The sequence below is a fragment of the Hordeum vulgare genome, chromosome 5H (assembly GCF_904849725.1).
Source record: "Hordeum vulgare subsp. vulgare chromosome 5H, MorexV3_pseudomolecules_assembly, whole genome shotgun sequence".
NCBI lineage: Eukaryota > Viridiplantae > Streptophyta > Magnoliopsida > Poales > Poaceae > Hordeum > Hordeum vulgare.
In genome coordinates, this window is record NC_058522.1 from 499068256 (window position 1) to 499095674 (window position 27419).

The 27419-nt window shown below is 47.4% G+C and overlaps 1 protein-coding gene across 1 annotated transcript; it reads left to right on the plus strand.

Annotated features, from left to right (window-relative positions):
* Window positions 1-2394: 2394 nt before the first annotated feature.
* Window positions 2395-3841, plus strand: LOC123397183 (xylanase inhibitor protein 1-like). Its single transcript, XM_045091831.1, has one exon. It carries the CDS (start codon window positions 2729-2731, stop codon window positions 3632-3634), a length of 906 nt encoding a protein of 301 aa, XP_044947766.1. The 5' UTR covers window positions 2395-2728; the 3' UTR covers window positions 3635-3841.
* The last annotated feature ends 23578 nt before the right edge of the window (window positions 3842-27419 follow it).

Here is a 27419-nt window from a genome sequence, read left to right on the forward strand (position 1 = left end):
AACTTGCAGGGCGTGCAAGGGCCGGGCGGCTACCGAAGCGCCGACGAGCTCACTTGTTGAGCCGGTGGCAGACGCGCACAAGGTGTTCGAGGAAATGCCCCAAAGGTAAAAAATATTTGCCAACTTTTTGTTGTTGTTATTTTTTGAATTCATACATGTAGATAACTCATTTGCTTCGTTGTATATCCTTTGTAGTGTCAACGATGAGGCATATATGTCAACTATGGGTGTTGGCTCCAACAATTCGCATTGGTCTCAAACTAATGACATGCATTTCGATGACCATGAGTTCGAGGTGGACGAGGATGGTGAGGACATTGTCGACGCACCAAAATGAAGGGGAGGCAACTACACCAACGATGAAGACATATTGCTATGCAATACTTGGTTGCAAGTGTCGAGGGATCCATCTGTTGGAGGTGATCAAAGTAGAGATGCATATTGGAACCGGATGAAGGAGCACTTTGATCTACACAACAAGAGTGGAGTTGACCGCACAGAACGATCTCTTCGCTCCCGGTGGTAGACCATCAACCAAGATTGCCAAAAGTGGGCGGCCGCACAATTTGCGCTTGACAAGTTGAACCCAAGTGGCACTAATGATATAGATAGGGTAAGTGTCATTTCATCCATGTTCATCATGCTTGTTATTGGTGTTTGTAGTGCTAACTTTTTTTTTGTAGTTCAATATTGCACAAAACTTGTTCAAAGGAGAGGAGAAGAAGACCAAGAAAGGGAAGATCAAGAAAGGGAGACCATTTACCTTGCCTCATTGCTATGAGGAAATGAAGGATGATGAGAAATGGAAGAAGCGTGACGGCATCGATGATGTTGATGAGCAACAAACGCAATTGAACAATTGAGTTGGATCATGATGAGGAAGAGGCATCAAGTGATGACGGCAAGAGAATCCCTACACCAAACTCTGTTTCATGCTCAAAGTCAAAACGACCGGACGGGTGCAAGAATGACGCAAAAGAAAAGAAGAAGAGGAAAGGGGATGATGAGCTCAAAAATGCTATGGAATCTATTGTGAAGGCAAGAAAAGAAGCGAACGAGGTGAGGAAGATGGCAAGGAACCAAGATGCCGCGACCGAGGAGAGGAGGTTAGCGGCCGAGGATAGGAGGGTAGCGGCCGAGGAGAGAAAGGTCACATTGGAGGAGAGGAAGGTGGGCATGGAGGAGCAATCTAGGTTGTTGGAATGGGAGAAGTACTTGTTCTTCTTGGACACATCTACCCTCAATGAGGCGCAAAAGGAGTATGTCAATCTTACCCGTGAAGAAGTCTTGATCCAAAAAAGAGCCATGATTCGTGGCATGGGTGGCGGTGGCATAGGCGGCATGGGTGCCATGGGTGGCTTTGGAGCTACCATGGTGGCATGGGTGCCATGGGTGGCTTTGGAGCTACCATGGAGACCATGTGAGGCATGAGTTGCTTCGGAGCACCTTCGGGCGGCATTGGCGGCATGGGAGGCATGAGTTTTGTGTCTCTCATGAGAGGCGTGGGAGCACCTTGGGGCGACATGGGCGGCAAGTCTTCCGGTGTGCCAACACCTTTGCATGATGTCGTTGAAGATCTTGCCAACACCACGCGCGACAATGAAGAGAAGGAGGAAGAATCCTCTTCGGATGATGAATCGGAGGAAAAGGAAAAGGAAGATGAAGACGAAGATGAAGACGAGGACGAGGCTTGAACTTGTGGGCATGAACTTGGTTGGATGATGTTGTGGGCATGAATTTGATCTTGTGAGCATGAACTTTTTATGTCATCATGAACTTGTTTGTGTGATTTAAATTATGTCATGTCTTTATTTTGATGTTTGAAATTCATTTTATGTTTAAAATGTGTCCAAAATGCAACATATGGCAAGTGCCGGTTGTTTGCACGCGCTGCATTTTAACGCGTCTGCTGGAGCCAGCGGTGGCCGCCGCGTTAAAACAGGCGAACGGCGCGCAGTAAACTGATTTTTAGCGCGCTACGGGTTCGACGGCTGTTGGAGATGCTCTCATCACGTCAATATAAATTGCTATGAGAAAAACCAGATTTGCCATGCCTCAAAATCTGACATCAGGTTTTTATCGTTTCCGTTGATCTTTAGGTGCTTCCTTAGTTTTTAAGAGACATCTAGTATTTAGTACGGTCTCCGTTTTAAAATAACTGTCTCAACTTTATATTAGTTCTAGTATAAAATTATATTAAGTTTAAGAGATTTATTTTAAGACGGAGGAAGTACTAATCAAAACGCAGAAAAGCTACATGCACAAGTGTTCTCTGGGTGAGTGGGAAAGGAACGGTATTGATGCGTGGACCTTCACCACGTTGCGTTGTTGGCTTGTTTGCGTCGTCTCGTCGGTCTAACTCGTCGACTTGCATTTATTGTGGATTGCCGCACCTGTGCTCCGCTTCTCATCTCGTAAGCCTCCTCGATGTGCTTTTCAGCTCCGCTTAAGTCATGTTATTATGTTATCTTACTACTCCTGGAGCGATCAAGCTGAGTGCGCTTCCCGTATGTGGAACAATTTCCCCATGAACGCCGGCAAGCTAGCTAAGTGAGTCCAGCTAAGTTCGCCACCTATGGCCGCAACACACGGGGAGATATCGAAAGCCACCTAGCTGCACTCCCACATCTCGCTCAGTCGATCAGTAATCAGTAATCCATCTTCTATATATGAAACGCATTCTAGCTAGCTAATCCTATCTTCAGAGTACAGTACGTAGTAATCAGAAATGGCGCTGGCACGCCGGAGTCGTCCCATCTCCCTCCTCCTGGTCATCGCCGCTGTTCTCTCCGTGCACAGCCTGCTCCCCGGCCCGGCCGCCGCCACGGGGAAGACCGGCCAGCTCACCGTCTTCTGGGGCCGGAACAAGGACGAGGGCTCTCTCAGGGAAGCCTGCGACGCCGGCGTCTACACGGCGGTCATCATGTCCTTCCTCAACGTCTACGGCCACGGGAAGTACCGCCTCGACCTCTCCGGCCACCCGCTCGCCGGCATCGGGGACGACATCAGGCACTGCCAGTCCGCGGGCGTCACCGTCTCCCTCTCCATCGGCGGCTTCGGCGGCGACTACGCGCTCCCGACCAACCGGTCCGCGCTCGACCTCGCCGACCACCTCTGGTGGTCCTACCTCGGCGGCAGGCGCAGGGGCGTGCGCCGCCCGTTCGGCCGCGCGCGGCTCGACGGCGTCGACTTCTTCCTCGAGCGCGGCGGGCCGGGGGAGCACTACGACGCGCTGGCCAGGGAGCTGGCCAAGCGCAAGGCCCGCGGGGGGAAGCCGCCGCGCCTGACGGCGACGCCGCGCTACGCGTTCCCGGACCGGCTCGCGGCGCCGGCGCTCTCGACGGGGGTCTTCGAGCGCATCCACGTCAGGTTCTACGACTACCCGGACTGCACGGCGTTCATCGAGGACGCGTGGGGCAGGTGGACGGCGGCGTACCCGGGCAGCAAGATCCACCTCGGCCTGACGGCGTCGGAGAAGGCGAGCTGCTACCTGCACCCCAAGGCGCTCTGGGAGATCACGATGCCGATCGTGCAGAAGGCGGCCAACTACGGCGGCGTCATGCTCTGGGACAGGTACTACGACGTGGTGAACGTGCAGGACCACTACAGCAGCTACATCAAGAACTGGGCATGAGCTCCGGCCATCCTCCACTCCACGCATCACCTTGTGTGTTCTTCCTCCCCTCCCTTGGCAAACAACGCCTCTAGCTCGTTAATCTGCTTGCGCATGTGTGGATCGCAAGTAATCTGCTGTTAAATCGTCACTCTTGTGTGCTTGTGCAAGAATAAAGGGACGACAGTGCAGGGACAAACAGTTCATTTCAGAAGTTTGGTTTGATCATGCTGTTTCCTGTGGATGTCACAATTATCTTCAGGTCACTGCTTGATTACGTTTTGAAATGTATGCCCCACATCCGGATGGGGACGTGCAATCAATCCCTACAAATACGAACTCTGAAATGATTGTTAGCAGCAGCTAGCTTGAAGTGAACACGCCCTTTTCCACGCCATCTAGTCCGTCATGCTTTTCCTAGTACTGTCGCTCTAACTTTTTATCTACACCACCACAGAAAGATAAAAAGGGTTCAAAGAATTGTTAAATTTAGATATAGAACCCAAGAAGAAGAATATAGGACTCAAGCGGAAGACACCCTAGAAGAAGAATACAGGATCCGAGAGTAGTAGTTTTGAATGAATCTAGAGCATCAATCATAACCGTCGGTATCTCAAATCCAATGGTTGAGAGTGGTGTTTAAGAACGATTCCATCATAGAAAAGGGCCATGCTTTCAAGCCAGCTTGCAGCGCTAGATAGTCTAGAAAGGGAAAGCTGGAGCGGAGAAGAAAGAAAAAGAAGCTAAAGTAAACAATATTAGTTAGTATGGATCCCATTGGTTAAACCCCCCCACCCCACCCCCACCGACGACTCCATGCTCTTTGCTTTTTACAAACAACAATCATTAGAGTTTATGTTTTTCTATTATTCTATTTCTGCATTTCCTTTACTTTGAATAATTTCACAAGGCAATCTATTGTTTATCCACCTTTATCAAAATCACTTCATAATATCTTGAACGTGCATTGCATGTGTGTACGAACTAGTAAAAGCAACTCCAACGGGCAAACCCAAACAGACCACGATTTTGTCCGTTTTTTGTCCGTTTGTGTCGGTTAGGCGGACACGAACGTCCGCTTTCGCAATTGGGTCGGCGCGTGCGTCCAACGCTGGCCGGATCCATTTTTACCGGCGTGCGAAAAAATAGAAAGTTGACCACGAAGTGCATAATTAAACATTAAAAACCGACCACGAAGGCCGGCGAGAGTCCACGCGTCCGCATTACATTAATTAAATATAAAAAAACCTAAAACTACGAGGGCAGCCCTAGGCGTCGGCGTCGTCGTCATCGGGGCTGGTGAGGTCGACCAGCTTAGGTGTAGGGCCGACCCAGGGGAACGTTGTGTTCCAGAGCGCAGCTGCCTACGCCTTCGTCGTCTGCCCCACCGACGCGGGCTGTGCTGGTGGCGGTGGCAGCGCAACAGCACGGGAACGCTCCTCCTCCTCCGCCTCCCGTCGCTCCTTCTCCGCATCCTTCTCCACCTCCATGAGCCGCAGGCCTTCGGCGCGCTCCGCCAGCAGGTGCTACGACCTTCAGTGCTCGAGGTAGGCTTGCTCCTGCAGCGGTGTCGCGCCCAGCCAGATGGGCGGCGCCGTGACTAACTCCTGCACAACGCCGGCCCACTGGTACACCTCCCGCGGCTCCGTGGGCTCGGGCTTCGGCGGAGGTGGCACGACGCAGTCGCCGGCGGCCGACAGCGTGATGGCCTCGCGAGCTGCCGCTGGTACACTGCCTCCTCGTCGGCCCTGCGCCGCGCTTCCTCGTCGCTGTCGCGGAGGACAACTGCGAGCGACGCCTGGTAGGCAGCCTCAGCCTTCTAGTCCTCGTCGCTGACGACAGGAGGGGGCGACGGAGGGCCTCCTGGCTGCACTTCGCGCACGTCACGACGACGCTGCTCCTCGTGCTCCACCGCGAACAACACCTCCGAGTTAGGGGAGTCGGCCGCGTACGTGGGGTCTCGCCGCTGCTCCGCCGCCAGCAGACACCGACGGCGGCCCACCTCCTCCGCATGCACCCGCGCCGTCCGCGGCACGACCGACACCGGAATCCTCTCCGGATCCAGATGCGAGCCGTGCGACAGCGTGGCATCGGGGTAAGGGAGCGGCACGCGGTGCTCCTAGTGCCACCGCGCTTGGTGCACCGGGGCGCTCGCGCGCTGGCGAGGCCGGTGGGAAGATGGCGGTGTTCGAATTATGCCCTAGAGGCAATAATAAATATAGTTATTATTAATTCCTGTATCAAGACAATCGTTTATTATCCATGCTATAATTGTATTAAATAAAGACTTATATACATGTGTGGATACATAGACAAAACACTGTCCCTAGCAAGCCTCTAGTTGGCTAGCCAGTTGATCAAAGATAGTCAGGGTCTTCTGATTATGAACAAGGTGTTGTTGCTTGATAACTCGATCACGTCATTAGGAGAATCACGTGATGGACTAGACCCAAACTAATAGACGTAGCATGTTGATCGTGTCATTTTGTTGCTACTGTTTTCTGCGTGTCAAGTATTTGTTCCTATGACCATGAGATCATATAACTCACCGACACCGGAGGAATGCTTTGTGTGTATCAAACGTCGCAACGTAACTGGGTGACTATAAAGATGCTCTACAGGTATCTACGAAGGTGTTCGTTGAGTTAGTATGGATCGAGACTGGGATTTGTCACTCCGTGTGACGGAGAGGTATCTCGGGGCCCACTCGGTAATACAACATCACACACAAGCCTTGCAAGCAATGTGACTTAGTGTAAGTTGCGGGATCTTGTATTACGGAACGAGGAAAGAGACTTGCCGGTAAACGAGATTGAAATAGGTATACGGATACTGACGACCGAATCTCGGGCAAGTAACATACCGAAGGACAAAGGGAATGACATACGGGATTATATGAATCCTTGGCACTGAGGTTCAAACGATAAGATCTTCGTAGAATATGTGGGATCCAATATGGGCATCCAGGTCCCGCTATTGGATATTGACCGAGGAGTCACTCGGGTCATGTCTGCATAGTTCTCGAACCCGCAGGGTCTGCACACTTAAGGTTCGACGTTGTTATATGCGTATTTGAGTTATATGGTTGGTTACCGAATGTTGTTCGGAGTCCCGGATGAGATGATGGACGTCATGAGGGTTTCCGGAATGGTCCGGAAACGAAGATTGATATATAGGATGACCTCATTTGATTACCGGAAGGTTTTCGAAGTTACCGGGAATGTACCGGGAATGACGAATGGGTTCCGGGTGTTCACCGAGGGGGGGGGGGGCAACCCACCCCGGGGAAGCCCATAGGCCTTCGGGGTGGCGCACCAGCCCTTAGTGGGCTGGTGGGACAGCCCAAGAAGGTCCTATGCGCCATAGGAAGAAAATCAAAGAGGAAAGGAAAAAAAAGAGGAGGTGGGAAAAAGGGGAAGGACTCCACCTTCCAAACCTAGTTGGATTCGGTTTGGAAGGGGAGGACTCCCCCCCTTGGCTCGGCCGGCCCCCTTGGTGCTCCTTGAGCCCCAAGGCAAGGCCCCCCTCTCCCACCTATATATACGGAGGTTTTAGGGCTGATTTGAGACAAATTTGCCACGGCAGCCCGACCACATATCTCCACGGTTTTTGCTCTAGATCGCGTTTCTGCGGAGCTCGGGCGGAGCCCTGCCGAGATCAGATCACCACCAACCTCCGGAGCGCCGTCACGCTACCGGAGAACTCATCTACCTCTCCGTCTCTCTTGCTGGATCAAGAAGGCCGAGATCATCGTCGAGCTGTACGTGTGCTGAACGCGGAGGTGTCGTCCGTTCGGCACTAAATCGTGGGACGGATCGCGGGACGGTTCGCGGGGCGGATCGAGGGACGTGAGGACGTTCCACTACATCAACCGCGTTTCTTAACGCTTCTGCTGTGCGATCTACAAGGGTACGTAGATCGAATATCCCCTCTCGTAGATGGACATCACCATGATAGGTCTTCGTGCGCGTAGGAAATTTTTTGTTTCCCATACACGTTCCCCAACAGTGGCATCATGAGCTAGGTTCATGCGTAGATGTCTTCTCGAGTAGAACACAAAAGTTTTTGTGGGCGGTGATGTGCGTTTTGCTGCCCTCCTTAGTCTTTTCTTGATTCCGCGGTATTGTTGGATTGAAGCGGCTTGGACCGACATTACTCGTACGCTTACGGGAGACTGGTTTCATCGCTACGAGTAACCCCGTTGCTCAAAGATGACTGGCAAGTGTCGGTTTCTCCAACTTTAGTTGAATCGGATTTGACCGAGGAGGTCATTGTATAAGGTTAAATAGCAATTCATATATCTCCGTTGTGGTGTTTGTGTAAGTAAGATGCGATCCTACTAGATACCCATGGTCACCACATAAAACATGCAACAACAAAATTAGAGGACGTCTAACTTGTTTTTGCAGGGTATATGCTTGTGATGTGATATGGCCAACGATGTGATGTGATATATTGGATGTATGAGATGATCATGTTGTAATAGATAATATCGACTTGCATGTCGATGGTACGACAACCGGCAGGAGCCATAGGGTTGTCTTTAAACTAACGTTTGTGCTTGCAGATGCGTTTACTATTTTGCTAGGATGTAGCTTTAGTAGTAATAGCATGAGTAGCACGACAACCCCGATGGCGACACGTTGATGGAGATCATGGTGTGGCGCCGGTGACAAGAAGATCGTGCCGGTGCTTTGGTGATGGAGATCAAGGAGCATGTGATGATGGCCATATCATGTCACTTATGAATTGCATGTGATGTTAATCCTTTTATGCACCTTATTTTGCTTAGAACGACGGTAGCATTATGAGGTGATCTCTCACTAAAATTTCAAGACGAAATTGTGTTCTCCCCGACTGTGCACCGTTGCTACAGTTCGTCGTTTCGAGACACCACGTGATGATCGGGTGTGATAGACTCAACGTTCACATACAACGGGTGCAAAACAGTTGCACACGCGGAACACTCGGGTTAAGCTTGACGAGCCTAGCATGTGCAGCCATGGCCTCGGAACACATGAGACCGAAAGGTCGATCAGGAATCATATAGATGATATGATTAGCATAGGGATGCTTACCACTGAAACTATACTCAACTCACGTGATGATCGGACTTGAGCTAGTGTAAGTGGGTCATGAACCACTCAAATGACTAGAGAGATGTACTTTTTGAGTGGGAGTTTAGCAAGTAATTTTGATTAAGTTAAACTCTAATTATCTTGAACATAGTCTAAGTCCACTTTGAATATATTTGTGTTGTAGATCATGGCTCACGCGACAGTCACCCTGAATTTTAATACGTTCCTAGAGAAAGCTAAGTTGAAAGATGATGGAAGCAACTTTGTAGACTGGGCTCGTAATCTTAAGCTAATCTTACAAGCTGGGAAGAAGGATTATGTCCTTAATGCTGCGCTAGGAGATGAACCACCCGCTACGGCTGACCAGGATGTTAAGAGCGCTTGGTTAACACGTAAGGAGGACTACTCAGTAGTTCAATGTGCAGTCTTGTATGGCTTAGAACCGGGACTTCAACGTCGCTTTGAGCGTCATGGAGCATATGAGATGTTCCAGGAGTTGAAGTTTATCTTTCAGAAGAACGCCCGGATCGAGAGGTATGAGACCTCCGATAAATTCTATGCTTGCAAGATGGAGGAGAATTCGTCTGTCAGTGAACATGTGCTCAAAATGTCTGGGTACTCAAACCGTCTAGCTGAGCTGGGGATTGAACTCCCGCAAGAGGCTATCACTGACAGAATCCTTCAATCACTGCCGCCAAGCTATAAGGGCTTTGTGTTGAACTACAACATGCAAGGGATGAACAAGTCACCCGGCGAGTTGTTTGCGATGCTGAAAGTCGCAGAGTCTGAACTCCGTAAAGAGCATCAAGTGTTGATGGTGAATAAGACCACTAGTTTCAAGAGAAACGGCAAAGGCAAGAAGGGTAATTCAAAGAAGAGCGGCAAGCCTATTGCAAATCCGACGAAGAAACCCAAAGCTGGACCTAAGCCTGAAACAGAGTGCTACTATTGCAAGGGTATGGGTCACTGGAAGCGCAACTGCCCCAAGTATCTGGCTGATAAGAAGGCGGCCAAAGAAAAATCAGGTATATTTGATATACATGTTATTGATGTGTACTTAACCGGCTCTCGTAGTAGTGCCTGGGTATTCGATACCGGTTCTGTTGCTCATATTTGCAACTCGAAACAGGAACTGCGGAATAGACGAAGGCTGGCGAAAGATAAAGTGACGATGCGCTTAGGAAATGGTTCCAAGGTTGATGCAATCGCCGTCGGCACAGTTTCATTTCAGTTACCATCAGGATTAGTTATGAACTTGAATAATTGTTATTTAGTGCCTACGTTGAGCATGAACATTATATCTGGATCTTGTTTATTGCGAGACGGTTACTCTTTTAAGTCAGAGAATAATGGTTGTTCTATTTCTATGAGTAACATCTTTTATGGTCATGCACCCAATGTGAGAGGATTGTTCATATTGAATCTTGATAGTGATACACATATACATAACATTGAGACCAAAAGAGTTAGAGTTAACAATGATAGCGCCATATTTTTGTGGCACTGCCGCTTAGGTCATATTGGTGTAACGCATGAAGAAACTCCATGCCGATGGACTTTTGGAGTCACTTGACTTTGATTCACTTGACACGTGCGAACCATGCCTCATGGGCAAGATGACTAAAACTCCGTTCTCCAGAACAATGGAGCGTGCCAGTGGCTTGTTGGAAATCATACATACCGATGTGTGCGGTCCGATGAGCGTAGAGGCACGTGGCGGATATCGTTATTTTCTCACCTTCATTGACGATTTGAGTAGATATGGTTATGTCTACTTAATGAAGCACAAGTCTGAAACATTTGAAAAGTTCAAGAAATTTCAGAGTGAAGTTGAAAATCATCGTAACAAGAAGATCAAGTTCCTACGGTCTGATCGTGGGGGTGAATATCTGAGTTTCGAGTTTGGTGCTCACCTAAGACAATGTGGAATTGTTTCACAGTTGACACCGCCTGGAACACCACAGCATAATGGTGTGTCCGAACGTCGTAATCATACTTTATTAGAGATGGTGCGATCTATGATGTCTCTTACCGATTTGCCATTATCGTTTTGGGGTTATGCATTAGACACAACTGCATTCACTTTAAATAGGACACCATCAAAATCCGTTGAGACGACACCATACGAACTGTGGTATGGCAAAAGGCCAAAGTTGTCGTTTCTTACAGTTTGGGGATGTGATGCTTATGTCAAAAAGCTTCAGCCTGAAAAGATGGAACCCAAAGCGGAAAGGTGCATCTTCACAGGTTACCCAAAAGAGACAGTTGGGTACACCTTCTATCTCAAATCCGAGGGCAAAGTGTTTGTTGCTAAAAACGGAGCTTTTCTCGAGAAGGAGTTTCTCTCGAGAGAATTGAGTGGGAGGAAGATAGAACTTGATGAGGTTGTCGAACCTCTCATCCCTCTAGATGGTGGCGCAGGGCAAGGGGAAACCTCTGTCGTCGTGACGCCAGTTGAGGAGGAAGTTAATGATGATGATCATGAAACTCCGGTACAAGTTCCTGTCGAACCACGCAGGTCGACGAGACCACGTGCTGCTCCAGAATGGTACGGTAATCCCGTTTTGTCAATCATGTTGTTAGACAACAATGAACCTGCAAATTATGAAGAAGAAATGGTGGGACCAGATTCCAACAAATGGCTAGAAGCCATGAAGTCCGAGATAGGATCCATGTATGAGAACAAAGTGTGGACTTTGGAAGTACTACCTGAGGGCCGCAAGGCTATTCAGAACAAATGGATCTTTAAGAAGAAGACGGACGCTGACGGCAATGTGACCGTTTATAAAGCTCGACTTGTGGCAAAGGGTTTTTCACAAGTTCAAGGAGTTGACTACGATGAGACATTCTCACCCGTAGCGATGCTTAAGTCCGTCAGAATCATGTTAGCAATAGCTGCATTTTTCGATTATGAAATCTGGCAGATGGATGTCAAAACGGCGTTCCTTAACGGTTTCCTTAAGGAAGAGTTGTATATGATGCAACCCGAAGGTTTTGTCGATCCTAAGAATGCTGACAAGGTGTGCAAGCTCCAGCGATCCATTTATGGACTGGTGCAAGCATCTCGGAGTTGGAACAAACGCTTTGATGAGGTGATCAAAGCATTTGGGTTTATACAAGTGGTTGGAGAATCTTGTATTTACAAGAAAGTGAGTGGGAGCTCTGTGGCGTTTCTAATATTATATGTGGATGACATATTGCTGATTGGAAACAACGTAGAGTTTTTGGAGAGCATAAAGGATTACTTGAATAAAAGTTTCTCTATGAAGGACCTAGGAGAAGCTGCTTACATTCTAGGCATTAAGATCTACAGGGATAGATCAAAACGCCTGATAGGACTTTCACAAAGCACATACCTTTATAAAGTTTTGAAGAGGTTCAAAATGGAACAGTCCAAGAAAGGGTTCTTGCCAGTTTTACAAGGTACGAGATTGAGTAAGACTCAGTGCCCAGCAACTGATAAGGATAGTGAGCATATGAGCACCGTCCCCTATGCTTCAGCCATAGGTTCTATCATGTATGCAATGCTGCGCACTAGACCGGACGTTAGCCTGGCCATAAGTATGGCAGGCAGGTTCCAAAGTAATCCAGGAGTGGATCACTGGACGGCGGTCAAGAATATCCTGAAGTACCTGAAAAGGACTAAGGAGATGTTTCTCGTGTATGGAGGTGACGAAGAGCTCGCCGTAAAGGGTTACGTCGATGCAAGCTTTGACACAGATCCGGACGACTCTAAGTCGCAGATCGGATACGTATTTATTCTTAATGGGGGTGCGGTAAGCTGGTGCAGTTCCAAGCAAAGTGTCGTAGCAGATTCTACATGTGAAGCGGAGTACATGGCTGCCTCGGAGGCGGCTAAGGAGGGTGTCTGGATGAAGCAGTTCATGACGGATCTTGGAGTGGTGCCGAGCGCACTGAATCCAATAACCTTGTTCTATGATAACACGGGTGACATTGCCTTAGCAAAGGAACCACGGTTTCACAAGAAGACCAGACACATCAAACGACGCTTCAACCTCATCCGCGACTACGTCGAAGGGGAGGACGTAAATATATGCAAACTGCACAAGGATCTGAATGTAGCAGACCCGCTGACTAAACCTCTTCCACGGGCAAAGCATGATCAACACCAGAACTGTATGGGTGTTAGATTTATTACAATGTAATTCGCATGATGATGTGAGGGCTAGATTATTGACTCTAGTGCAAGTGGGAGACTGTTGGAATTATGCCCTAGAGGCAATAATAAATATAGTTATTATTATAATTCCTGTATCAAGATAATCGTTTATTATCCATGCTATAATTGTATTGAATAAAGACTTATATACATGTGTGGATACATAGACAAAACACTGTCCCTAGCAAGCCTCTAGTTGGCTAGCCAGTTGATCAAAGATAGTCAGGGTCTTCTGATTATGAACAAGGTGTTGTTGCTTGATAACTGGATCACGTCATTAGGAGAATCACGTGATGGACCAGACCCAAACCAATAGACGTAGCATGTTGATCGTGTCATTTTGTTGCTACTGTTTTCTGCGTGTCCAGTATTTGTTCCTATGACCATGAGATCATATAACTCACTGACACCGGAGGAATGCTTTGTGTGTATCAAACGTCGCAACGTAACTGGGTGACTATAAAGATGCTCTACAGGTATCTCCGAAGGTGTTCATTGAGTTAGTATGGATCGAGACTAGGATTTGTCACTCCGTGTGACGGAGAGGAATCTCGGGGCCCACTCGGTAATACAACATCACACACAAGCCTTGCAAGCAATGTGACTTAGTGTAAGTTGCGGGATCTTGTATTACGGAACGAGTAAAGAGACATGCCGGTAAATGAGATTGAAATAGGTATACGGATACTGACGATCGAATCTCGGGCAAGTAACATACCGAAGGACAAAGGGAATGACATACGGGATTATATGAATCCTTGGCACTGAGGTTCAAACGATAAGATCTTCGTAGAATATGTGGGATCCAATATGGGCATCTAGGTCCCGCTATTGGATATTGACCGAGGAGTCACTCGGGTCATGTCTGCATAGTTCTCGAACCCGCAGGGTCTGCACACTTAAGGTTCGACGTTGTTATATGCGTATTTGAGTTATATGGTTGGTTACCGAATGTTGTTCGGAGTCCCGGATGAGATCATGGACGTCACGAGGGTTTCCGGAATGGTTCGGAAACGAAGATTGATATATAGGATGACCTCATTTGATTACCGAAAGGTTTTCGGAGTTACCGGGAATGATGAATGGGTTCCGGGTGTTCACCGGGGGGGGGGGGGCAACCCACCCCGGGGAAGCCCATAGGCCTTGGGGGTGGTGCACCAGCCCTTAGTGGGCTGGTGGGACAGCCCAAGAAGGTCCTATGCGCCATAGGAAGAAAATCAAAGAGGAAAGGAAAAAAAATAGGAGGTGGGAAAAAGTGGAAGGACTCCACCTTCCAAACCTAGTTGGATTCGGTTTGGAAGGGGAGGACTCCCCCCATGGCTCGGCCGACCCCCTTGGGGCTCCTTGAGCCCCAAGGCAAGGCCCCCTCTCCCACCTATATATACGGAGGTTTTAGGGCTGATTTGAGACAACTTTGCCACGGCAGCCCGACCACATATCTCCACGGTTTTCCTGTAGATCGCGTTTCTGCGGAGCTCGGGCGGAGCCCTGCCGAGATCAGATCACCACCAACCTCCGGAGCGCCGTCACGCTGCCGGAGAACTCATCTACCTCTCCGTCTCTCTTGCTGGATCAAGAAGGCCGAGATCATCGTCGAGCTGTACGTGTGCTGAACGCGGAGGTGCCGTCCGTTCGGCATTAAATCGTGGGACGGATCGCGGGACGGTTCGCGGGGCAGATCGAGGGACGTGAGGACGTTCCACTACATCAACCGCGTTTCTTAACGCTTCTGCTGTGCGATCTACAAGGGTACGTAGATCGAATATCCCCTCTCGTAGATGGACATCACCATGATAGGTCTTCGTGCGCGTAGGAAATTTTTTGTTTTCCATACGACGTTCCCCAACAGGTGGCGGGGAGATGGCGCGGTTGAAGAGCGGGGCCTTGTCCTTGTTGGGTAACGTAGCATAAATTCAAAATTTTCTACGCATATTCAGATCTTCCTATAGAGAGACCAGCAACGAGAGAGCGGTAAGAGCATCTTCATACCTTTGAAGATCGCTAAGCGGAAGCGTTACTAGAACGCGGTTGATGGAGTCGTACTCGTAGATATTCGGATCGCGGTGTGATTCCGATCTAGTGCCGAACTATGGCACCTCCGCGTTCAACACACGTGCAGCCCGGTGACGTCTCCCACACCTTGATCCAGCAAGGAGGAGGGAGAGGTTGGGGAAGAACTCCAGCAGCACGACGACGTGGTGTCGATGGAGAGACGAGGTCTCTCGGTAGGGCTTCGCCAAGCACCGACAGAAAGAAGGAGGAAGAAGGGCATGGCTGCGCCGAGGGAGAGGCAAAAGTCTGATCTGCAATGGCCAAAAGTGCCCACTATATATAGGGGGAGGGAGGGGCTGCGCCCCCTTAGGGTTTCCCTCTCCTAGGGGGCGGCAGCCCTATATGGGGCTGGTGCGGCGGCCAAGGGGGGGAGGAGGGGTGTGGCGCACCCCTAGTGGGCCTTAGGCCCACCTGGCTTAGGGTTTGCCCCCCCCTTCCCTCTCCCCTGCGCATTGGGCTGAGTGGGGAGGCGCACCAGCCCACCTAGGGGCTGGTTCCCTCCCCCACTTGGCCCACCTTACCTCCCGGGGTCGTTGCCCCCCTTCGGTGGACCCCCGGGGCCACCTCCGGTGGTCCCGGTACGTTACCGGTGATGCCCGAAACACTTCCGGTGTCCGAAACCATCCGTCCTATATATCAATCTTTACCTCCGGACCATTACGGAGCTCCTCGTGACGTCCGGGATCTCATCCGGGACTCCGAACAACTTTCGGTAACCTCGTATAACAATTCCTTATAACCCTAGCGTCACCGAACCTTAAGTGTGTAAACCCTACGGGTTCGGGAGACATGCAGACATGACCGAGACACCTCTCCGGCCAATAACCATCAGCGGGGTCTGGATACCCATGGTGGCTACCACTTGCTCCACGATGATCTCATCGGATGAACCACGATGTCAAGGATTCAATCAATCTCGTACACAATTCCCTTTGCCTGTCGGTATAGAACTTGCCCGAGATTCGATCGTCGGTATACCAATACCTTGTTCAATCTCGTTACCGGTATGTCTCTTTACTCGTTCCGTAGCACGTCATCGTGTGATCTCGTTATCAATGACATCTAATGCCCATGATCAGGAAACCATGATCATCTATTGACTAACGAGCTAGCCAACTAGAGGCTTGCTAGGGACACATTGTGATCTATTTGTTCACACATGTATTATTGTTTCCTGTTAATACAATTATAGAATGAACAATAGACGATTATCATGAACAAGGAAATATGATAACAACCATTTTATTATTGCCTCTAGGGCATATTTCCAACAGTCTCCCACTTGCACTAGAGTCAATAATCTAGTTACATTGTGATGTATCGAACACCCATAGCATTATGGTGTTGATCATGTTTTGCTCGTGGAAGAGGTTTAGTCAACGGGTATGCAATATTCAGATCCGTGTGTACTTTACAAATATCTACCACTCCACTCTGGACATGGTCCTGGATGGAGTTGTAGCGGCGTTTGATGTGCTTCGTCTTTCGGTGAAACCTCGGCTCCTTGGCTATGGCAATGGCCCCAGTGTTATCACAGAAGAGTGTCATTGGACCCGACGCGCTTGGAACCACTCCAAGGTCGGTGATGAGCTCCTTCATCCAAATTCCTTCATGAGCTGCTTCAGAAGCAGCTATGTACTCCGCTTCACATGTAGATGCTGCTACGACTTCTTGCTTGCTGTTGCACCAGCTCACTGCCCCACCATTCAACACATATACGTATCCGGTCTGTGACTTAGAGTCATCCGGATCTGTGTCGAAGCTAGCGTCGACGTAACCCTTTACGACGAGCTCTTCGTCACCTCCATAAACGAGAAACATTTCCTTAGTCCTTTTCAGGTACTTAAGGATATTCTTGACCGCTGTCCAGTGTTCCATACCAGGATCACTTTGGTACCTCCCTACCAAGCTTATGGCAAGGTTTATATCAGGTCTGGTATACAGCATGGCATACATTAGAGATCCCACGGCTGATGCGTAGGGGACAGAACTCATCTTCTCTCTATCTGCTGCCGTGGTCGACGACTGAGTCTTACTCAATCTCATACCTTGCAAAACTGGCAAGAACCCTTTCTTTGAGTTTTCCATATTGAACTTCTTCAATATCTTGTCAAGGTATGTACTTTGCGAAAGACCTATGAGGCGTCTTGATCTATCTCTATAGATCTTGATGCCTAATATGTATGCAGCTTCTCCAAGGTCCTTCATTGAAAAACTCTTGTTCAAATAGGCCTTTATGCTCTCCAACATTTCCGTATTGTTCCCCATCAATAATATGTCATCCACATACAGTATGAGGAAAGCTACAGAGCTCCCACTCACTTTCTTGTATACACAGTCTTCTCCGTAAACATGTATGAACCCAAACGCTTTAATCACCTCATTAAAGCGAATGTTCCAACTCTGAGATGCTTGCACCAGCCCATAGATGGAGCGCTGGAGCTTGCACACTTTGTTAGCACCCTTAGGGTCGACAAAACCTTCTGGTTGCATCATATACAACTCTTCCTTAAGGTTCCCGTTAAGGAACGCTGTTTTGACGTCCATTTGCCAAATTTCATAATCATAAAAGGCGGCAATTGCTAACATGATTCGGACTGATTTCAGCTTCGCTATGGGAGAGAAAGTCTCTTCGTAGTCAACTCCTTGAATTTTTCAAAAACCCTTTGCGACAAGTCGAGCTTTATAAACGGTTACATTACCGTTTGCACCAGTCTTCTTCTTGAAGATCCATTTATTTTCTATGGCTCGCCGGTCATTAGGCAAGTCCACCAAAGTCCATACTTTGTTCTCATACATGGATCCTATCTCGGATTTCATAGCTTCAAGCCATTTGTTGGAATCCGGGCCTGCCATCACTTCTTCATAGTTCGAAGGTTCACCATTGTCTAACAACATGATTTCCATCACAGGGTTGTCGTACCACTCTGGTGCGGAGCGTGCCCTTGTGGACCTTCGCGGTTCAGTAGTAACTTGATCCGAAGCTTCATGATCATCATCATTAACTTCCTCTTCAGTTGGTGTAGGCGTCACAGGAACACCTTCCCGCACTGCGCTACTATCCTATGTGAGAGGGGGTGTAATTACCTCATCAAGTTCTACTTTCCTCCCACTTACTTCTTTCGAGAGAAACTCTTTCTCTAGAAAGGATCCGTTCTTGGCAACAAAGGTTTTACCTTCGGATCTAAGATAGAAGGTATACCCAATAGTTTCCTTAGGGTATCCTATGAATACGCATTTCTCCGCTTTGGGTTCGAGCTTTTCTGGTTGAAGTTTCTTCACATAAGCATTGCAGCCCCAAACTTTAAGAAACGACAACTTAGGTTTCTTGCCAAACCATAGTTCATACGGTGTCGTCTCAACGGATTTAGACGGTGCCCTATTTAAAGTGAATGCTGTAGTTTCTAATGTGTATCCCCAAAATGATAGCGGTAAGTCGGTAAGAGACATCATAGATCGTACCATATCTAATAAAGTGCGGTTACAACGTTCAGACACTCCGTTGCGTTGCGGTGTGCCAGGCGGCGTCAGTTGTGAAACGATTCCACACTTCCTTAGGTGTGTGCCAAACTCGTGACTCAAATATTCTCCTCCACGATGAGATCGTAGACATTTAATTTTTCTGTCACGTTGATTCTCAACCTCACTCTGAAATTCCTTGAACTTTTCAAACGTCTCAGATTTGTGCTTCATCAAGTAGATATACCCATACCTACTCAAATCATCGGTGAGAGTGAGAACATAACGATAGCCACCGCGAGCTTCAACGTTCATCGGACCACACACATCAGTATGTATTATTTCCAATAAGTCGGTTGCTCTCTCCATTAGTCCTGAGAATGGAGTCTTAGTCATCTTGCCAATGAGGCATGGTTCGCATGTGTCAAATGATTCAAAATCAAGAGACTCTAATAGTCCATCAGTATGGAGCTTCTTCATGCGCTTAACGCCGATATGACCAAGGCGACAGTGACACAAGTATGTGGGACTATCATTATCAACTTTACATCTTTTGGTACTCATACTATGAATATGCGTAACATCACGATCGAGATTCATCAAGAATAAACCATTCACCAGCGGAGCATGACCATAAAACATATCACTCATATAAATAGAACAACCATTATTCTCTGACTTAAATGAGTAGCCGTCTCACATTAAGCAAGACCCTGATACAATGTTCGTGCTTAAAGCTGGTACTAAATAACAATTATTAAGGTTTAAGACTAATACCGACGGTAGATGTAGAGGTAGCGTGCCGACGACGATCACATCGACCTTTGAACCATTCCCGACGCGCATCGTCACCTCGTCCTTGGCCAGTCTCCGCTTATTCGGCAGTTTCTGCTTTGAGTTGCAAATGTGAGCAACAACACCGGTATCAAATACCCAGGAGCTACTACGAGCGCTGGTAAGGTACACATCAATAACATGTATATCACATATACCTTTAACGTTGCCGGCCTTCTTGTCCGCTAAGTATTTGGGGCAGTTCAGCTTCTAGTGACCCTTTCCCTTGCAATAGAAGCACTCAGTCTCAGGCTTGGGTCCGTTCTTTTTCTTCTTCCCGGCATCTGGCTTACCGGGCGCGGCAACAGCTTTGTCGTCTTTCTTGAAGTTCTTCTTACCCTTTCCCTTCTTGAAACTAGTGGTCTTGTTGACCATCAACACTTGATGCTCTTTCTTGATTTCTACTTCTACAGACTTGAGCATCGAGTACAACTCGGGAATGGTCTTCTCCATCCCTTGCATGTTGTAGTTAAGCACAAAGCCTTTGTAGCTTGGTGGGAGAGACTGGAGGATTCTGTCAATTATAGCATCATCGGAAGTTCGACTCCAAGTGAAGTCAGACGACCGTGTAACCCAGACATTTTGAGTATGTGCTCACTGACAGAACTGTTCTCCTCCATCTTACAGCTAAAAAACTTGTCGGAGACTTCATATCTCTCGACACGGGCATGAGCTTGAAAAACTAGCTTCATCTCCTGGAACATCTCATATGCTCCGTGTTGCTCAAAACGCCTTTGGAGCCCCGTTTCTAAACTGTATAACATGCCACACCTAACCAGAGAGTAGTCATCACTCTGCGTTTGCTAGACGTTCAGAACGTCCTGGGCTGCTGCGGGAGCGGGAGGGTCACCTAGTGGTGCATCAAGGACATAAGCCTTTTTAGATGCTTGAAGGATGAGCTTCAAGTTGCGAACCCAGTCTGCATAGTTGCTACCATCATCTTTCAGCTTGTTTTTCTCTAGGAATGCGTTGAAATTGAGGTTGACGTTGGCCATCTACAATATATATAAAGGCAACTTTTAGACTAAGTTCATGACAATTAAGTTCATTTAATCAAATTAAGTATGAACTCCCACTTAAATCGACATCCCTCTAGTCATCTAAGTGATACATGATCCATGTTGACTAACCCGTGTCCGATCATCACGTGAGACAGACTAGTCACCATGGTGAGCAACTTCATGCTGATCGTATTCAACCATATGACTCATGTTCGACCTTTCGGTCTCTTGTATTCGAGGTCATGTATGTACATGCTAAGCTCGTCGAGTCAACCTAGGTGTTTCGCATGTGTAAATCTGGCTTACACCCGTTGTATGCGAACGTTAGAATCTATCACACCCGATCATCACGTGGTGCTTCGAGACAACGATCCTTCGCAACGGTGCACACTTAGGGGAATATGTTCTCGAAATTTTAAGAGGGATCATCTTATTATGCTACCGTCGTTCTAAGCAATAAGATGAAAAACATGATAAACATCACAATGCAATCATATAGTGACATGATATGGCCATTATCATCTTTGCCCTTTCGATCTCCATCTTCAGGCATCGCATGATCATCATCGTCACCGGCGTGACACCATGACATCCATCATCATGATCTCCATTATCGTGTCTCCGTGAAGTCGTCATGCCAACTACTACTATCACTACTACTATAGCTAACCGTTAGCAATGAAGTAAAAGTAGTAAGCACATGGCGTTGTATCTCATACAATAAATTAAGACAACTCCTATGGCTCCTGCCGGTTTTCATACTCATCGACATGCAAGTCGTGAAACCTAGTACAATAACATGATCATCTCATACATCATACATGCAACATCACAACTTTGGCCATATCACATCACATGTCAAACCCTGCAAAAACAAGTTAGACGTCCTCTAATTGTTGTTGCAAGTTTTACATGGCTGATTTGGGTTTCTAGCAAGAACGCCTTCTTACCTATGTGATAGCCACAACGATGATATGTCAAAGCTATTTACCCTTCATAAGGACCCTTTTCATCAAATCCAATCCGACTAGAGTAGGAGAGACAGACACCCGCTAGCCACCTTTATGCACGGTGTGCATGTCTGCCGGTGGAACCAGTCTCATGTAAGCGTACGTGTAAAGTCGGTCCGGGCCGCTTCATCCCACAAAACCGCCGGAAAAGAATAAGACTAGTAGCGGCAAGCAAATTGACAAATCATCGCCCACAACTTTTGTGTTCTACTCGTGCATAGAATTTACGCATAGAAAACCTGGCTCGGATGCCACTATCGGGTAACGTAGCATAAATTCAAAATTTTCCTACGCATATTCAGATCTTCCTATGGAGAGACCAGCAACGAGAGAGCGGTAAGAGCATCTTCATACCTTTGAAGATCGCTAAGCGGAAGCGTTACTAGAACGCGGTTGATGGAGTCGTACTCGCAGCGATTCAGATCGCGGTGTGATTCCGATCTAGTGCCGAACTACGGCACCTCCGCGTTCAACACACGTGCAGCCCGGTGACGTCTCCCGCACCTTGATCCAGCAAGGAGGAGGGAGAGGTTGGGGAAGAACTCCAGTAGCACGACGGCGTGGTGTGGATGAAGAGATGAGGTCTCCCGGCAGGGCTTCGCCAAGCACCGGCAGAGAGGAGGAGGAAGAAGGGCAGGGCTGCGCCGAGGAAGAGGCAAAAGTATGATCTACAATGGACAAAAGTGCTCACTATATATAGGGGGAGGGAGGGGCTGCGCCCCCTTGAGGGTTTCCCTCTCCTGGGGGGCGGCAGCCCTAGATGGGGCTGGTGCGGCGGCCAAGGGGGGAAGGAGGGGTATGGCGCACCCTGCGGCTGAGTGGGGAGGCGCACCAGCCCACCTAGGGGCTGGTTCCCTCCTCTACTTGGCCAACCTTACCTCCCGGGGTCGTTGCCCCGCTTCGGTGGACCCCCGGGGCCACCTCCGGTGGTCCCGGTGGTCCCGGTACGTTACCGGTGATGCCCGAAACACTTCCGGTGTCCGAAACCATCCGTCCTATATATCAATCTTTACCTCCGGACCATTCCGGAGCTCCTCGTGATGTCCGGGATCTCATCCGGGACTCCGAACAACTTTCAATAACCTCGTATAACAATTCCTTATAACCCTAGCGTCACTGAACCTTAAGTGTGTAGACCCTACGGGTTCGGGAGACAGGCAGACATGACCGAGACACCTCTCCGGCCAATAACCATCAGCGGGGTCAGGATACCCATGGTGGCTCCCACTTGCTCCACGATGATCTCATCGGATGAACCACGATGTCAAGGATTCAATCAATCCCGTATACAATTCCCTTTATCTGTCGGTATAGAACTTGCCCGAGATTCGATCGTCGGTATACCAATACCTTGTTCAATCTCGTTACCGGTAAGTCTCTTTACTCGTTCCGTAGCACGTCATCGTGTGACTAACTCCTTAGTCACATTGAGCTCATGATGATGTTCTACCGAGTGGGCCCGGAGATACCTCTCCGTCACACGGAGTGACAAATCCCGATCTCGATTCGTACGAACCCAACATACAGTTTCAGAGATACCCGTAGTGCACCTTTATAGTCACCTAGTTACGTTGTGACGTTTGATACACCCAAAGCACTCCTACGGTGTCCGGGAGTTGCACAATCTCACGGTCGAAGGAAAAGACACTTGACATTAGAAAAGCTTTAACATACGAACAATACGATCTAGTGCTATGCTTAGGATTGGGTCTTGTCCATCACATCATTCTCCCAATGACGTGATCTCGTTATCAATGACATCTAATGCCCATGATCAGAAAACCATGATCATCTATTGACTAACGAGCTAGCCAACTAGAGACTTGCTAGGGACACATTGTGATCTATTTATTCACACATGTATTACTGTTTCCTGTTAATACAATTATAGCATGAACAATAGACGATTATCATGAACAAGGAAATATGATAACAACCATTTTATTATTGCCTCTAGGGCATATTTCCAACAGTCCTTTTTTGGGAAGCCGCCGGTCATGGTGTGCTAGAGTTTTGGTCGCCGAGGAGGTGGTTGGATGTGGTCGGGCGTCTTTTGGAAGAAGATGGCGGAACCCACCGCACGCTCAGATTAAAAAAGGCCAGCCGCGGTCGCTGACGCGTGGGCCCGAGGATGGCGGCCGTCATAAATAATGTTGACCGCGGTGGTTGGGGGCGGACACCGAGGGGACGCGCGCGGACGCGAAGACGCATTTCACTCCCAAATTTAGGTCGGAAATGGGTTGGCGCGAACGCGTTTTGGCAATGAGTCGACGCGTTGAACCATTATTTTTATCCGCGCCGACCCAAACGGACGACGGCGGACGAAATGGGTCGCCCCATTAAAGTTGCTCTAAGTTATCGAGGGCGTAATAGTTTATCACTTTTTTCCTCATGGTAGTATATTTTCTAGAAGAAAAGGAAACATGTTCTGCATTCTTCATTTGTTTGTCTGGGATGGTTTGGATGCCAATAAGCCAGCAATCGTTCGCTAGCCAAGATGGCATTTGCAAACAGCACAACACGCAGTGGCAATTAACAAAACTGTCATGCCAGATTGTTTTAATCGCGGGAGTTTCTGGTGTAAAACTACAGATGTCTGATCCCGACCACACGACTTTGGGAGCGATAGCTGGGATTTTGTCCCGAGCAAATGTTCGCCGGATAGCTATTTCGTTGAATTTTAGCAGCATTCTTCAATTATACACTAACATTTATTTATTTACTTATGAAGATTACATATTCATAATCTTACTTTTGGAGGGCAGCGACCGAAGAGATTATTAGAACATAATGACAGTTATTTTTGGCTCTAGTCAGCGAGCTTGATTTTGATTTCGGGCTTTGCGGCATATACCTAAACACATGGGTCTAGACTTTTTAAGGTTATATCGGTCTATGAATTAAAAATCTTTGTATATAATCCCTCACAAGGCTTCAACCTTCTCGATTTCTACCCACGGTTACCAATGAAAGAAAAAAGGTGAAGCTTATGCCTTCGAGGCAGGGACGCGTGTGTGTTATATAGATCAACAATTACATCGTTGGCAGGTGGTTATCTAGTCTTGACCCCTACTCAAGCTATACAAGATTAGGATCATATCTAAACAACTACCTAGCGGTTACAACTCAACGCACACTCACACTACGTACATCATCGTGACAAATGTCACGTTACAAAATTACACAAATATCTACAAGCCTATTGTTTAACATCCTTCCTTAACATGAACGTGTCAAGGTTTAGGTTGTTTTTGAAGGCTTGTAGTTGTTGAATATGCAAGAGCTTTGTAAACCCATCTGCCACTTGATCTCCTGTTGGAATAAACCTGATTTCCAACAATTTTCTAGCAACTCTTTCTCTGACAAAATGAAAGTCAATCTCTATGTGTTTTGTCCTTCCATGAAATACTGGATTGGCAGAAAGATAAGTTGCTTCAAAATTATCACACCATAAACAAGAGACATGTGGTCGTTCAACTCCTAGCTCATCTAGCAAAGTTTCCATCCACATTACCTCAGCTGTTGCATTTGCAAGAGACTTATATTTTGCTTCAGTAATAGAGCGAGAGACTGTTGCTTGTTTCTTTGCATTCCATGATATAAGATTAGAATCAAGGAAAACAACAAATCCATCAGTAGACCTTCTGTCATCAGGACATCCTTCCCAATCTGCATCAGAAAAGGCACTTACAGTAGTTGAAGACGACTTGCATCTTTTGAGTCAAGTACTAGCACTCCCTTGAACATATCTCAAGATCTGTTTTACTACTGTCCAATATAGTGAAGTATGAGAGTGCAAAAACTGACAAACCTTGTTAACAGAGAATGATATATCAGGTCTAGTCAGAGTTAAGTATTGAAGTGCACCAACCACACTCGTGTATTTAGTTCCTTCTTCTGGACTCAATAATTCTCCTTCATGCAATGACAATTTTTCTCTTGTAGACAAAGGTGTACTCGAGGGTTTACAATCTTTCATGCCTACATGCTTAAGTATATCCTTAGCATACCTTTCTTGAGTTAACAATATACCATCATGCATGTACCTTTTTTTTACCTCAATACCTAAAAAGTAATGTAATTCTCCCAAATCCTTGAGAGCAAAATCACTTTTCAGGGTTTTAAGTAAAGTTGAGGTGGCTTCTTGCGAGGAGCTAGCAACAATTATGTCATCTACATAAATAAACATATAAATGATCACCTTCACTTTCCTGAAGAAGAACAAGGAAGTATCTCCTCTTGAAGGCCGAAAACCAAGTTGTTGCAGTTTTGTGCTTAGTCGTGAGTACCAGGCTCTAGGTGCCTGTTTCAAACCATATAGTGCTTTGTCCAATTTGCACACATACTGTAGTTTAGTGCCATCCACAAAACCAGGTGGTTGCCTCATATGCAACTCTTCCTCGAGAATGCCATGTAAAAACGCATTCTGTACATTCAATTGGCGAAAAGTCCATCCCCTGGAGACAACAATAGACAGAACAATTCTAATAGTAGCTGCTTTAACAACTCGACTAAAGGTGTCCTCGTAGTCTATGCCATAGTGCTCTTTAAATTTTTTAGCTACTATCCTAGCTTTGTATCTGTCTAACGTTCCATCAGAGTTTCTTTTAATTTTATACACCCATTTGCAATATATAATGTTTCTTCCCTATTTAGGTGAGACTAGATGCCATGTTTGATTTTTCATAAGCGCATCATACTCTACCTCCATAGCATGTTTCCAATTTTTATCATCTAATGTTTCAGATAAGTCTCGTGGTTCTCTAGTAGCAACAAAGTTTACGATCTTGAAATTTTTGTCATACCTGACCGTTCCATCCTTAGGAACTAGTGGCTTGAAAATACCTCTTTGTGACCGTGTACTGGGGCGCTCAGATTCCACGGGCACAGAAGATCCTGCAGTCACTTGGGCTGCTGGTTGGGCATGGGAATTCCCCCAAGTGTTGTGCTCTCGATGCCGGACCCGCGTACGGGCGACACACGCCCGGGAGTCGATGCCCCCTAGTTATGGCGTGATGGAGACGAGCCAGACGTGGTTCCATCCGACCACGCGCCTCATCCAGACCGCGTGTCGCCCATGGGTGGGCTGCTCGTGCCACGCGGAGTGAATGCGCCAGGCGCATTTGATGATGCATCTGTCTTCTAGTGGGCACCAGATTCCATGCCGCCGCCAGATCTCTCAGGACTGGGGGGCACAGGATGATCTCCCTCGTGTTCCATGCCAGGGTGGATTCTGGTGTTGTTTGGACTGTTGTGCTGCATAAAATGATGATCGAAACTAGCGGCTTCTCTTGCATTTTTTCACCACGACTATCTGCATCAGACCCATCATTAGTAGTACTATTAATCATATGATTATCAACTGTTTCGCCCCCATGATTAGTAGGATTGAGTAGATGGGGGGTAGTAAGAGGATTTCAGCTCATAGGTGAGCGCAGGCATTAGGATGAAGAGTGGAAAAGGGAAAGACATGTTTATCAAACACTACACCATGGAAATATAAACACGTCATGTGGAGATATTAAGGCACTTGTAGCCTTTGTGCAAGTTACTATATCCAAGGAAAGCACATTGCTTGAAATGAAATTGAAGTTTGTGGGTATTGTACGGGCGCAAGTTGGGCCAACAAGCACATCCAAACACTCGAAGAGAGGAGTAATTGGGAGTCACACCAAATAATCTAGTGAGAGGAGTTTCATGTTTTATAACTTTACTTGGCATCCTATTGACTAAGTAGGTGGTAGCAAGAAACACCTCATCCCAAAACTTCAAGGGCATAGAGGCTTGAGCAAGCAAAGATAGCTCAACTTCAACGATATGACGATGTTTGTGCTCATCTGACCCGCTTTGCTTGGGAGCATGAGCGCATGAAACATGATGTGAGATGCCAATTCTAGTAAAGAAATAATTCAGTTTTTCATACTCTCCTCCCCAATTGGTTTGAAGAGCAAGATTTTTTCGATCAAAACATTGTTCCACAAGATATTGAAAATCATGAAACTTCTGAAAGACTTCAGATTTGTGCTTGATGAGATAGATCCAGGTGAATTAATTAAAATCATCAATGAAACTCACATCGTATTTTTTTTCTACCTACTGTTTCGACAACAGGACCCCACACATCAGAGAAAATAAGTTCCAAAGGAAATTTTGATTCACTCAAAGGTTGAGGATAAGATAATTGGCAACTTC

Coding starts and splice junctions, on each gene's coding strand:
- LOC123397183 (XM_045091831.1), top strand. CDS start 2,729: ATGGCGCTGGCACGCCGGAGTCGTCCCATCTCCCTCCTCCTGGTCATC.